The 13,425-nt window shown below is 43.7% G+C and overlaps 1 protein-coding gene across 2 annotated transcripts in view; it reads left to right on the forward strand.

Annotated features, from left to right (window-relative positions):
- The window catches only part of LOC144791380 (glypican-5-like), a 1,511,072-nt gene that overhangs the window by 1,275,135 nt on the left and 222,512 nt on the right, over nt 1–13,425 (forward strand). For both annotated transcript variants that reach the window (XM_078666067.1, XM_078666066.1), the window contains one exon: nt 12,904–13,054. In XM_078666067.1, the coding sequence (XP_078522193.1) occupies nt 12,904–13,054 (151 nt within the window). The remainder of the gene's footprint in view (nt 1–12,903; nt 13,055–13,425) is intronic.

Genomic DNA, 13,425 nt, shown 5'->3' on the forward strand with positions numbered 1-13,425 from the left:
GTAGAAGTACTTTCCTGATCTTATCGAAGACCTCCTCTGCTTGGATATTCTACTCCCACCAGGGATTATCTTTTGTCAACACTCCCATGGGCTTCAACAGAGTGGCTAATTTGGATACAATTCTGCCATAGTAGGAGGCCATTCCTAATAAAGTTTCTCACCTCTGTGGCACTATGAACAGGAGGAGTGTTCATAATCGCTGTAGCCGTATCGGGGTCTACGATCATGCAGTCCTTAGAAAAGACATGCAAATAATTTGGTTTGGGTTTCGAAGAATGAGCACTTGTCCCTGTGCAGGGTCAGCCCATGAACCATCAGCCACTAAAGAGTCACCTGTAGAAGTTGGTAATGATCTGATAGTGTTGTGGAAACAATGAGAGTATCATAACTTATGTTGAGGACGGCCGCAAGTCCAGACAGAGTCTCTCATATAGTGTGTTGGAGCACTTCGGCTGCCAAGGATGCCACAAAATTAAGTCATCTATGCATTCTTAGACTAAGGTATATCGAGAACCGAGAAGGTCGCTATGTACCAGCTGGCTTGGTCGAACATCAGATAGTGGTAGCCTGTATTGAGATCCAACTTGGAGTACCATTGTGCCCCATTGAGGTCCACAACAATATCGTCCTTGGTGGGGGTTATGTGCAGTTCATGTCGTTTGGCCTTGTTGGGTAATTGCATGTCATTGCAGAGCAATATGGCTCCTGGCTGCTTTAGCTTTGTGCTAAAGACCATGTGAGATACCCACAGTCTAGGGCCAGACACCAACTTGATAATGTCCATTTGTTTCAACCATTTAAGCTTTTCTTCTACTCGTGGGAGGAGACAAAAACATACCCTTCTATGCATGACAGCTACAGACTGTATGGTCTTGTTGATGTGCCATCAGTGGAGATGCCTTTGAGGCAACCCAACCATAGGAACAAATGGTGGAAGTCTCTAAATATGTTGTAAACTTGATTGTCCTGCACTTTCCAAGCAAAGAAAACTAGGCCTAAGTATTCCACCGCACCAGTATCCTTTCCTTTTTGGTGGCGATATGAAAGCATGCTTGGGTCTAGGCACTGTTATTTCGAACTCACAATTCAAGGATGCTTGCCAGCATGAGTGGTTGCTGTCCTCCAAGATGGAGAGGGTGGTGAGTGTGAGAACTAGCAGAGATCAGGGCTGCAGACTTTGGTATTGGTTAAGGTTCATGACATTTACAGATGCCCCAGTATCAATTCGCACTCTCACTGGAGAGTGTGTGATCATTACTTCACCGATACACTGTGGTCTCCTGCTGGTCTTGCTTTGTTTGGTGTACAAGATCAGAAACATCTCCTCTTATTTCTCGTAGCTACTCAGTCAGTTGGCATCATGGCATTCATGGCACTGGACTTCTGTATTAAGTAATAAGATATCTTCCAAACGAAACTTTGGTTGGCGCACCATTAGACACCTTAGCACTGACAACAAGCGTTCCTGGGTGACCTAGGCTCTGACTTCTTCTTGTTGGTCATCCTCAGTGCATGTTCTGGCTAACTCATGTAGCTTGGTGTAGAACCTTTCAATGTTTGTCTTTACGCTTGCTGGGCCTGCCACATCTTGAAAGGTTCATAGTCCAGATTAAGTGGCGGATCAAAATGGACATTCACTGCCACCACAGCTGCTTCATAGTCGCGGGCGTGCCTGCTCCTGAGAGATTATCGAATAGTTTGTGTTAGACCTATCAGTCTTAGGGGGTCTTCCCCCAAACCTTTTACCTTATTACTCCATTTTTACTGATCTCATTTTCTTTGGCCTTAGGACTCTGCACACTTTACCACTACTGACCAGTGCTAAAGTGATTGTGCTCTCTCCTTTAAATGTGGTAGAATTGGCTTACACTCAATTGGCATATTTACTTGACTTGTAGGTCCCTTGTAAAGGGGTCCTATCGGTGCCCAGGGCATGTAAATTAAATGCTATTAGTGTGCCTGCAGCACTCATTGTGCCACCCACTTAAGTAGCCTTTTAAACATGTGTCAGGCCTACCATTGCAGCCTGAGTGTGTAGTTTTAAACGGATGTATGACATTATAACGCATACATTTACAACGCCTACCTTTACAACGCAATTATTACAACGCAGGAACCATTACAACGAACTACTATTACAACGCAATATTTTACAATGCATACCATTACAACGTAAGTATTGGTAAGTATATAGTATTTTTTTAAATGTAATTAATTAAAATTAATTTATTTTAATTTAATATTATTTTTAATTCATTTTTACCCTGTACCCCTGTACCCCAAAATGGTAAGTATATAATAATTTTTTTAATGTAATTAATTAAAATTAATGTAATTTATTTTAATTTAATATTATTTTTAATTTATTTTTACCCTGTACCCCTTTACCCAAAAACCCAAACCTGGCCCTGAACCCTAAAAATACCCCTTTACCCAAAAACCCAAACCTTGCCCTGAACCCTAAAAATACCCCTTTACCCAAAAACCCAAACCTGGCCCTGAACCCTAAAAATACCCCTTTACCCAAAAACCCAAACCTAGCCCTGAACCCTAAAAATACCCCTTTACCCAAAAACCCAAACCTGGCCCTGAACCCTAAAAATACCCCTTTACCCAAAAACCCAAACCTAGCCCTGAACCCTAAAAATACCCCTTTACCCAAAAACCCAAACCTAGCCCTGAACCCTAAAAATACCCCTTTACCCAAAAACCCAAACCTGGCCCTGAACCCTAAAAATACCCCTTTACCCAAAAACCCAAACCTGGCCCTAAACCCTAAAAATACCCCTTTACCCAAAAACCCAAACCTAGCCCTGAAGCCTAAAAATACCCCTTTACCCAAAAACCCAAACCTTGCCCTGAACCCTAAAAATACCCCTTTACCCAAAAACCCAAAAATAAAACAGTTTTACTATAATTATATACTTACCAATACTTACGTTGTAATGGTATGCGTTGTAAAGGTATTGCGTTGTAAAAAAATGCGTTGTAATGGTATTTCGTTGTAATGGATCTTGCGTTGTAAAAATTGCGTTGTAAAAGTAGTCCTGTTGTAATAGTTGCGTTGTAACGGTTGTATACCGTTTTAAACTGCCATTTCGACCTGGCAAAATAAACTTTTTGCCAGGCCTAAACCTTTCTTTTTAATACATATCAGTCACCACTAGGGTAGGCCCTAAACTGTCCAAAGGGTGGGATGCATTGTATTTAAAAAGCTGGCCATGTACTTTACATTTTTACATGTCCTGTTTGTGAAAAACTCTAAAATGTTTTTTTCACTATTGCAAAGCCTTCTTCCCCCATAGGATAACATTGGGTTAATTTATTACATTTAAATAGTGAAAACGTTCAATTGGTAGCTGGTAGGAATGTCAAGTGTGGTGCCTGAAGAATTGTGATTTAAAAACCTCTTTAATGGTAAAATCCGATTTTAAATCAAAGTTCTGAAAATGCCACTTTTAGAAAGCAGGAAATGTTTTTGTCCCATCCATTTGTGTGCTTTCAGCCTGTAACCTGGGTCACATTAGTAGGTGTAGCTGGCAATTGATCTTTGTATATTACACCCAAACGGTGAGACAAAGGGGGTTTTGGCAGGACTTGATGAGAAGAGGAGCTGTCACCTCCGATACTAGCACATCACAAATGTTGTGCCTGAGCACACTCATAGAGTCTGACAGTATTATTTAGTGACCCCAGACTAGCTGGGGCCAGGGCAGGGAGGTAGAAAATGTCAAGCACTTCAGGGGGTGGAAACCTACAGAACCTTCTCCTACTTCAAAGTGGGCACCAGGTATACATAAAGGACCCTGAGACCCAACTCTTCAGTAGAGCTCTGGAACTGGCGAAAGCTCAGAAGGACTGCTATGCTCCTCTGCAAGAAAGACTGCATCTCTATATCCCTTCTGCCCTGCTGCACTACTGCCCTGCTGCCTGAGTGAAAAGGACTGAACCTCTATATTAAACCCACGACCACCAGAGGGACTGCTAGGGCTAGTTGACTGGCCTCCTGGTCAGAGCCTTGGGTACAGAAAAGGCTCCAATCACCTTGCACCCATCACCTGGACTCTCTCTGCTGTGTTGCCTGCTCCCCAAGTGGCGCAACCCCAGTCCTGGACCCTTGGTAGTGGGCCTGAAGGTGCTCTGCCAGCCAAGATTTGGTCCTGTGTGCAGAATCAATGCAGGGAGCTGAAACTCCTCTTAGTTCTGCTTCGGAACCACTACAGGGCAATGCATTCTCAACACCAGACCTCGCATCACAGCTCTCTGTCTCCTACTAACCGTTTCTGCGTGATGCATCCTCGACACATCCTTAATGCATGTCTTTGCATCAAAACCCCCTCATAGATGGCATCCTTAATGATGACAAAGAACTCCACATTGGAGACCCACAGCTTCCACGAACCACCGCTGCGCATCACATCCTTCACATGGGATCTCGCAACACCCCGTAAATCAGGATTTAAGGTACTTTGGTTCAGCTGGACTAACTTGTTCCCTGTATCTGGCCTTCACTCCAACGCTGTTGGCCTGAACTTGTGACTTTGCCTTGGTCTGGAAGAACCAGATAACCACTGTTGGTGCTTTGTGTTTCCAGGTACTATTTTTACCGTTTGAAACTATTTATCTTCGGAACTGCTGATTGGATTTTTGTCATTTTGGTCTCAAATACTTTATTAAATTGTACTCTATTTTTCTAAATTAATGTGGGATTTTTCTTATGATGGGTTTTCACTTTATTACTGTTGGAAGTACTGCATAAATACTTTACACATTGCCCCTAAGTTAAGCCTACCTGCTTTATGCCAAGCTACCAGAGAGTTAAGCACAGGTGTCATCCCCCTCAACCAGTAACCCAATTTCCAACAGTTAGTATATCTCCTCTCCCATGAAGTGCAATCACACCCACTCCTTTACTTTACCACCCGTTTAATGAATGCCCTTGTGGTAGTTATTTGGGTGGCTGTCTAACATCTTCCATAATAGGGCCCGTCTAGCTGGGCCCATCAGTTCACTAAAGTGTGGAAATGCCATCACTGATGCACATGTGGTGGCCCTAACCTGCACTTGGGTTACTTGTGGTGATGCAGGTTGTTGGGTGATTGGCCCTTGTTATTCATCAGCCATGCTCAAAAGGAATTTACTGACCTTGAGCCCTGTCCCTCGGTATGTGCATCATGACTGTCTGTCAGTTTTGTATTTTTGCTCTCTTCTCAAAAAGGCACTGTGACAGAGATTGGCCTCGGTTTGGTTTTACTGCCCTGTGTGATTTTCTTCATTTATTGACTCATTCAACGGCCTGCCCTTTAATTTATGTTCCCTGATATCTGTATCTGCAAAATGATGTCCGGTGGTGACTTTTCACCAAACTGAGGCGCATATCCTTTCAGCACCGATGTCTTCTTGCGCTTCTCTACTGCTGCTGGCTGCAGGGATGGTGGCAGAGCATCGTCTCTTCTCACATCGGGTACGGGGGCAGCGACGGCCGTAATGACCCGTGGGTGGCAGGGCAGGCACGGGGGGAGAGGAGGAAGGGCATGGGGGGGTTGTGTGCAGTGAAAAAAAATAGAAGCACTTACCTTGCCGTATCTCTGCTCCTGCTGTCCTCTTCTTGACTAAAGGAACAGGAAGCACAGAAAGGCTCCCCTGACCAATTGCAATGCTGCAATGCAGCATTGTGATTGGTAAGCACCCAGGCTCCTCTGACCAATCACAATGCTGTAATGCAGCATTGTGATTGGTCTGAGCATCCTAGTTCGATGCTCAGCCAGGGAATGGGGGCCTGGGCATGTTCTCCACGCAGGCTGTAATGCAACCTGCATGGAGAACAGGGAAAGTGCGCATGACTATTTTGGACGGCCCGAGAGGGCCGGCCAAACAGTCATGTGCACTTAGGAGCGGGAACACCACTCCCCCCCCCCCCCCGCCCTCCTCCGAGAGCAGAGTAGCCCCGCCCACCCGCAAAGCAGCACATAAACATAAAATGATAATAACTCAAAGTTATCATTTTATGTTCCTTTCCGATGCACTACTTAAAACCAGTGGAGCTACGCTCCTCCGCCGTAGCGGAAGAGCCACCGCTGTACAGGGGCCCTCACTGGAACAAGCGGGGCATCAGCTGCTTGCTTTTTCTTTACCCTTTGTTCAGGGATGCCATCCAGGTTGCCTGACGTTTCTTCCTGATGGTGGGTGGGTCAGCTGAGCAGAAGGGTTCAAGTGTCTTCCAGTGCTTTATGGGGAGGGGCTTGCTTGCTGGTCGCATCCTCGTTGCCACTGTAGAGTCGCACAGCAAGTGCCCATCTTGAACAGACATAAGGATACTAGATGTGGTGGGTCACTGTCTGGGAGTGAGCCGCAAGCCTCCACATGCCCATATATTTATTCCTTTTGGTCGCAGCCAGCCATCCAGGTGTGTGAAGCACCCATAGTCCTTCATACAGGGACTGAGTGGCTTCCTATAGGCATACATTTAGCATTAATTCTCAAATTATCCCAAAAAAAAATCAAGCAATAGTTATACTAAACACATGAGAAACACTGCCCACTAATTTGTAGTGCCTGGCTATTTTTTAAGGGTTGATAAAGGGAAATATACTAACTTCGAGGAGATATACAGCGCCTAATAAACCAGAGCACCTTGTTAACATGTGTGACTTGGGAATTTGAATATGTGCATTCAGAAAATATTTTCATATGCCTCGTCCCCTTATGAGTAATGCAGTTAAGCAAAACGAGTGACTTCATGCATAATGTACATTTAGTATTGAGATGATGCATGAGAAATGTATACTTTGGCAGAAGTCAGACATCATTGTGTTAATCTATAATGTCACATAGACGTAAATATGACACAAAACACTAAAGAACATTTTCTGGTCCTTATGCCCACTTGTAATTAATGATGTATTTGTATGGGCAGTAAATAATTACAAGCCAGGAAAGTTTACGTTGTGCCAATATGGGATTTGAGTGTGGGGATATAGTATGTATATTTGACTGGAAAAGTGTACTTAGGATGGTGGGCATGAAGATAACTAACGTGGCACTTGGGATTTTAAGTTCACTGATGATTAAGCTCTGGCGGTCAGTCACCTAAAACCTCATTGAACCCCGTGCAAACTACTAACGCAGTCAAAAGTCCAATCAGGGTGACATAAAGCGCTCATCTGAATCTGTGGTATCTGAGGAGAAGGACCAACAAAGGCAGCTTTGGGGATGATCTCCTACCTTATTCCCTTTCCCCGCCTTCCTCTATCCCTTCTGTGTTCTGGGTACATGCTTTTAGTACCCAATTTAGAGTTTTTCGTCACAAATCTGTCGGAGTTCCCCACCCGCCTCATCTAAAGATGGGAAGATCTTAGGTAAGCCATTGAAGGAGCTCCAGTTGGCTCTGTCGAAAGAATATTTCCTCTTAAAGCCCAACAGTGTAGGGGTCACTGGAGGAAGGGAATTACACTGCCCACCCACCTGTAATGTATTTTTCTCCTGTCTGTTGCTATCAGGAAAAACCGTTGATAATGGACAGACAAAACATTAGTGACCTCCCACATTCTCCCAGGGTGTGGCATTCCTTAGTTGTTTGCTTTTCAGAATTAAACTACTACTTTGGGAGCTTGTTTCTGAAAAACAAAAACATGTAAAAAGTTTGGTGGGCGACCGTCAAAATCGGCCATCCACCAAACTTTTGGCACATTGAAAAGCACCATAGTGACAGCAGTTCCTTTCAATGTAGAGTTGACCTCTGGGCCACGGCTATCTCTGAATTTGGTGGATGGAGTATTGTCAGGATGGTGAAGGAAATGTCCTCCACCATCCCGACAGACCCTACTCCGATCATCAAACCCTAAATTCGTCCCTTATTCTATTGTAACCCAACAACACAATACCCTTGTTGTGGAAACTGACTGTCCCAATTTTATGACTAAATGTATGTACTGTTTTGGAAATGGAATGAAAAACTAAGTCTGCCTCCAACTTATTGCCATTTACTTACAACTTACTGCCATTTAAAGCAAACCCCCTACCCCTTAGCTCGGATGTTAACTCCGATGCTACAACACTGAATTCATGGATTAGCAATGTAGTGGATTCTATCGCTCCGGCCAGAATCGCTACGTCTCGCAGAGAATCGCCCTCTGCTCCATGGTTCTCCCCTGAGCTGATGGCCGAAAAAAGTAAATGCAAAAAGCAGGAGCGCCTTTGGCGAGCAAATTATTGCGAATCAGCCAAAACCAGCTATAAAAACGCCCTCCATGCCTTACATTCATCCATTAAAAAAGCTAAAAAAATCTTCTTTGCGACCTCAATCCAGCAGGCGGATCAACCGAGTAAAGAAGTCTTTAAGATAGTCAAATCTTTCTTGAAGCCAAGAGCCATCGAGACGGACATTATCCCATCCGCAAGACTCTGCGAAACCATCTCTGATTTTTTTAACACCAAAATATTAAAAGTGTATGATACTTTCACGAACCCCGAGCTGACATCTATGGATGAGTTTAGAGTTTCTGAGTCACCCGCTTCCTCCTTATTTCAATTTCAGCCCATTACCCTCTCTGAGGCATTGATAGAAATAAATAAATGTAAATCTGGGGCACCCGATGATCCATGCCCACCTAAACTCTGGAAACTAATGTCTGACGCAATCGCAATCCCCCTCTTACACATATGGAACACGTCCATCTCAACAGGCATGTTCCCGGACTGCTGGAAACAGGCCACTCTTCTCCCGCTAAAAAAAAAACCCCAAGGCGCGCCAGATGACCTGAGCAATCTCCGACCCATCTCCCTTTTAGCAGCCCCTGGCAAAATGCTTGAAAAACTGATCCAACGGCAGATTAACTGCTTCATTGAAGAAAGTGATGCCCTACATGAAACTCAATCTGGCTTTAGAGCCGGCTTTAGCACCGAGACAGCCCTCATTGAGGTTGCCGAGTCGATTAGGTGGTCTTTAGATTCAGGGGCATCTGCTATGCTGGTGCTCCTGGATCTATCCGCTGCTTTTGACACAGTAGATCATAGCAGACTGCTGATTCGACTTAGGGACATTGGCCTCGGAGATAAAGCACTTAACTGGTTACACTCCTACCTCACAGAGCGGTCCCAGAAAGTGGCTCTGGGCCCCTTCTCCTCTGAACCTAAAGACCTCTGGTGTGGTGTTCCACAGGGGTCTGCACTCAGCCCGTTGCTGTTCAATGTCTATTTGGCCCCGCTTTTCACCTTGATTGCTAAATGGGGGTCAAGGCAATATCATACGCGGATGACACTCAATTGGTCTTCCCCTATACAGACACGTCAGAGGCAGCTTTTAGCAAAATCAGGGGCTGTCTTCGAGACGTGGCCAAATGGATGAACACTAATAAACTCAAAATGAATGCGAGCAAAACAGAGGTCTTATTTTTTGGAAATCTCAATCACCCACCACCAGACCTTTGGTGGCCTATGGAAATGGGCCCTGCCCCATCTCCTGGTACCCATGTAAAAAACCTTGGAGTAAGGTGGGATGAGAACCTGTCCTTCTTGCCGCATATACAACAGCTTACCGCTGGCTGCCTGCATAAACTCAGAAATTTGCGAAAATTCCTGCCCCTGTTACCAGTCGAGTGTCGAAAAACGGTTGTTCATGCAACAATCACATCTCGGCTCGACTACTCCAATGGCCTTTTCCTCGGTCTTCCCAAATATGCGGTGCAACGCCTACAGATCGTGCAGAATGCGGCTGCGAGATTGATAAAACGGGTCCCTTTCAGACAGCATATCTCTCCGCATCTGCACGAGCTGCACTGGCTGCCAGTGGCCAGCAGAATTAAGTTCAAGGTTCTTACCTTGGCTTTTAGAGCACTAAAAGGCTCATGTCCGAATTACCTAAAAATCCGACTCCCCCGTTACCTCCAAGAACGAGAGCTCCGCTCTAACTCCCTGCTCAAGCTTATTACTCCGCGTGTGAGGAAAGCTAGACTTGGAGGCAGGTCCTTTTCTGTTGGCACAGCTAAACTTTGGAATACCTTGCCCCCTGCCATCCAATCTGCCACTACAGAAGCTAGCTTTAGGAAGCTCCTAAAAACTTGGCTCTTTATGCAATAATCTTGATCTTCCCTAGGACTATTCGCTCTTGGCTGTAGGACTCCCCAGCGCCGGGACACCTCACCTGAGGTAGCTGTTCGCGCTTTACAAGTATCTGTATTATTATTATTATTATTATTATTAAAGTACATGTCCACTTATTTTAGATATATCATTAGCAAGACCTTTTGATTTTACACAAACTATGTGTTTATTTACTTATTGGTGCTTTCCGCCAGCCCTCTTTGTCCATTGGTCTACTGTTGTGTCATTATCATGTTTCTTCCACAGAGTATGGAGCAATGGGTCAGCCCACTTGAGCTATTGGCTAACTTCACTGTGAGTAACAGCATTCTGCCCTTTCACGAGGAACACATCCACACACACATTAGCTCCCTTCTGTGCCAGACAGTATTATAACAATGTGTACTTTTTTTAGACCAACAACATAATTTTCTTTTAGCCAGTGTTTTCTTGTTTGACAAGGGCATGGCAAATTCCCTGGCAATAAAGGTCTGAAAAAAAACTATGACAAAAGAAAATAAACATTGACACTGCTGAAAGGCTGGAAGCTATTCAGGGACTTTAGGCATAAAATCCATGCAATTGCTTTTAGGTGGCGACATCCACCAAATTGTAGTATGTGGCCTCTAATTAGATCATCTTTTTACTACACAAATCTAATGTACATCATTTAGGAGATTGGATTTTTGGTCAGACCCTGAAGGCCAAAGGCACACCATGCTGATTTTCAATGTGTTTCTTCCAATAACTGCGTTATAGACAAATAATTCCATCAACCCGTATACACATTGATTTGAGAATCTGAGTACCTTGTGGCATGTCAGTTTTACCATAGACATATTATTCAAGCTCATTGTTTAAAAACGTTTTGAATTTAACTGGTTAGGAAGTTACAAATTAATTCAAGCCAGTGTGCGACTTAAGATATGCACCCATTGTGTAATGTTTTACCTTTGTATTAAGTCTCCAGGGGGCTCATTTATGAGCCCTTGTGTCACTTTTACGCCGCTGGTGCGTCACTTTTTGTGACGTACCAGCGGAGTAAAAAATGTGCCTTGTTGCACCATATTTACAAAGTGACGCATCTAGGTAGATGCGTCACTTTGTAAACCCCTGCAAGGGGGGCGTTTTGATGCAAGAAAGCGTCAAAGAAGTGATGCAGTGAAAATCTATCAGATTTCACTGCGCCATTTCTTGGACGCTAATGCATCAAAATCTTACGCCTGCCTCATGGCAGGCGTAAGACTGACGCAGGCACTAACAACATGGGACTTGCCTAAGTGAAAGTACACATTGCTGGAGTTGCGTCACTTTTGTGACACACTCCAGCAATGCGTCGCTTTTGCGCCTACAGATACGTCAGAAATACTGACGTATCTGTAACTCCTTGCGACATGATGCGTCATACTGTAACTATGACGCATCCTTAGTGTCGCAGGGAGAACGCAGTGAAAAGTGACGCATCGCTGTTTTCACGCAGCGATGCGTCACTTTTCATAAATGAGGCCCCAAATTTTTAGGTTGACGCTTTGATCCTGCAGTAAGTACCACTCTGATGATTTTGAAGAGAGTTGTTTACTGATAGATTTTCCATTACCCGCAAGAAGTGCTCACTTTCTCTGCTGACAGATTTTCTTACATCACATGGCCTGATATTGAAGGACTCATGCCACGATGCCAAGTATTATGTAATAAAATCATATTAGAATTATTTCTCACTCAAGTGTTAGCCCATAGTCCCATGTTCACACTAAATGAAAGAGCTTATTTTACTGTTAGGGTTCAATCAATCAGGATTCTTATAGAGCGCGGCTAATCACCCGTTAGGGTTTCAAGGCGCTTGCGGGAGGGAGTCTACAGTTCAGACAAAGAGCCAGGTCAGTGTGAATCATTATTATAGTGCCCTCCTTGATGGAGCCCTCCTCTCATTTGTGGTGCTCAACATATGGCCATCCTTTGCCTTTTTGTTCTCCTGCAGCAGAATTTCAGACTGAGATGGAAATAAGGATAACTCTTTTTTACAGTTCATTGATGATATAACTGTGCTTACTTCTGGATAGGTCAGGCCATTTGTACATTTCAAAAGTAAAGCAGTTTACATATGACTTACAGAGGAAAAAAAAAAATTGATGTTGTACAGCGCCGTCCCCAAAGCATCCAACATTTGAGAATTGAATGTCAGAATATCATATACAAAAATATCGTCTGACATATTGTGTCCTAAATATCGCTTGCAAAAATATTTTCCCAGTCACGATACATTTTCTGTTATTAACTGTAACGGGGGGATATCTATAAAGACAATATGTGGAACAAAAGGTTTATGTCAGACGATATTCTGAGAATCATATTCTGGTACCATGGCCAATTGAGGAGGCCCATGTACTTGTCACGTACCAGATGGACTGGATTCTAATCAGCCTGATTGACTCAACAGAGATGCACATCCTCTAACCACTTATTCTAAAATTCTAATTTGGATTTGGGATCAGTGAGGAGATTTTAAGGTGAAGTAACAGTATTGTGCAAGGCAGAATTGGCCAGTGTAAACAGAGGGAGACCGGAGTCATGACAGAGTTTTAAGATATCTATTGACTGTTATTGGATCACATTTAGATTCATCATATGTAAATGTATCCCAAATGGATACCATAAAAATTATTTGTCTAGGCTCTTGTGGACCTAGGATGGACAACTGTACAGTGTAGTAAATGCTGCACAAAACTTTCCACTGCTATCGATGGGCAAGCTGTATCTTGACGAATGTACACAAAAATTTAGGCAAGTAACGTCTTTTTACTAATTTTAACTTGTATGTTCCAGATTGGCCCTCAGAAGAAAAAAACAAAGTTGGAGAAGCTGAGCTCAACTGAAGATGGTAGTGGCGATGAACGCTCTGAAGCAGAGGAGAACAGCGGCGATTGCGACGATGAAGATGGATGTCAGGGGTCTGGTGACAAAGTTCATAGGACAGGTAAATCTCATTTGCATACCATCTGAACTGCCTTGTGCCTTTTATGAATCATTGCTGAAACAATTTCTAATGGTTATATGATGAAATATCAGCAACATGAATATCGCCCAAAACAATTGAGGGCATAAATATCAATTTTACGTGCTTTTGAGAAATATTCACAAACTGAATTTTGTGGTATATTTAGTAGTACTGAAATAGTATTACTAACATTCAACAATATGCTAATCACAAACTTACACGCCTCCTCCTTCTCTATCTTTTATGTGCGGAGATCTCCACCCGACTGTTTGAGATAAGGAGCAGGTGCTGATGAGTGACCATGGTGGTGTGGAGTAATCATGCCATTAGCTGACTATGCTTTATAGATG

Source organism: Lissotriton helveticus, chromosome 11 (assembly GCF_964261635.1).
Source record: "Lissotriton helveticus chromosome 11, aLisHel1.1, whole genome shotgun sequence".
NCBI classification, from domain to species: domain Eukaryota; kingdom Metazoa; phylum Chordata; class Amphibia; order Caudata; family Salamandridae; genus Lissotriton; species Lissotriton helveticus.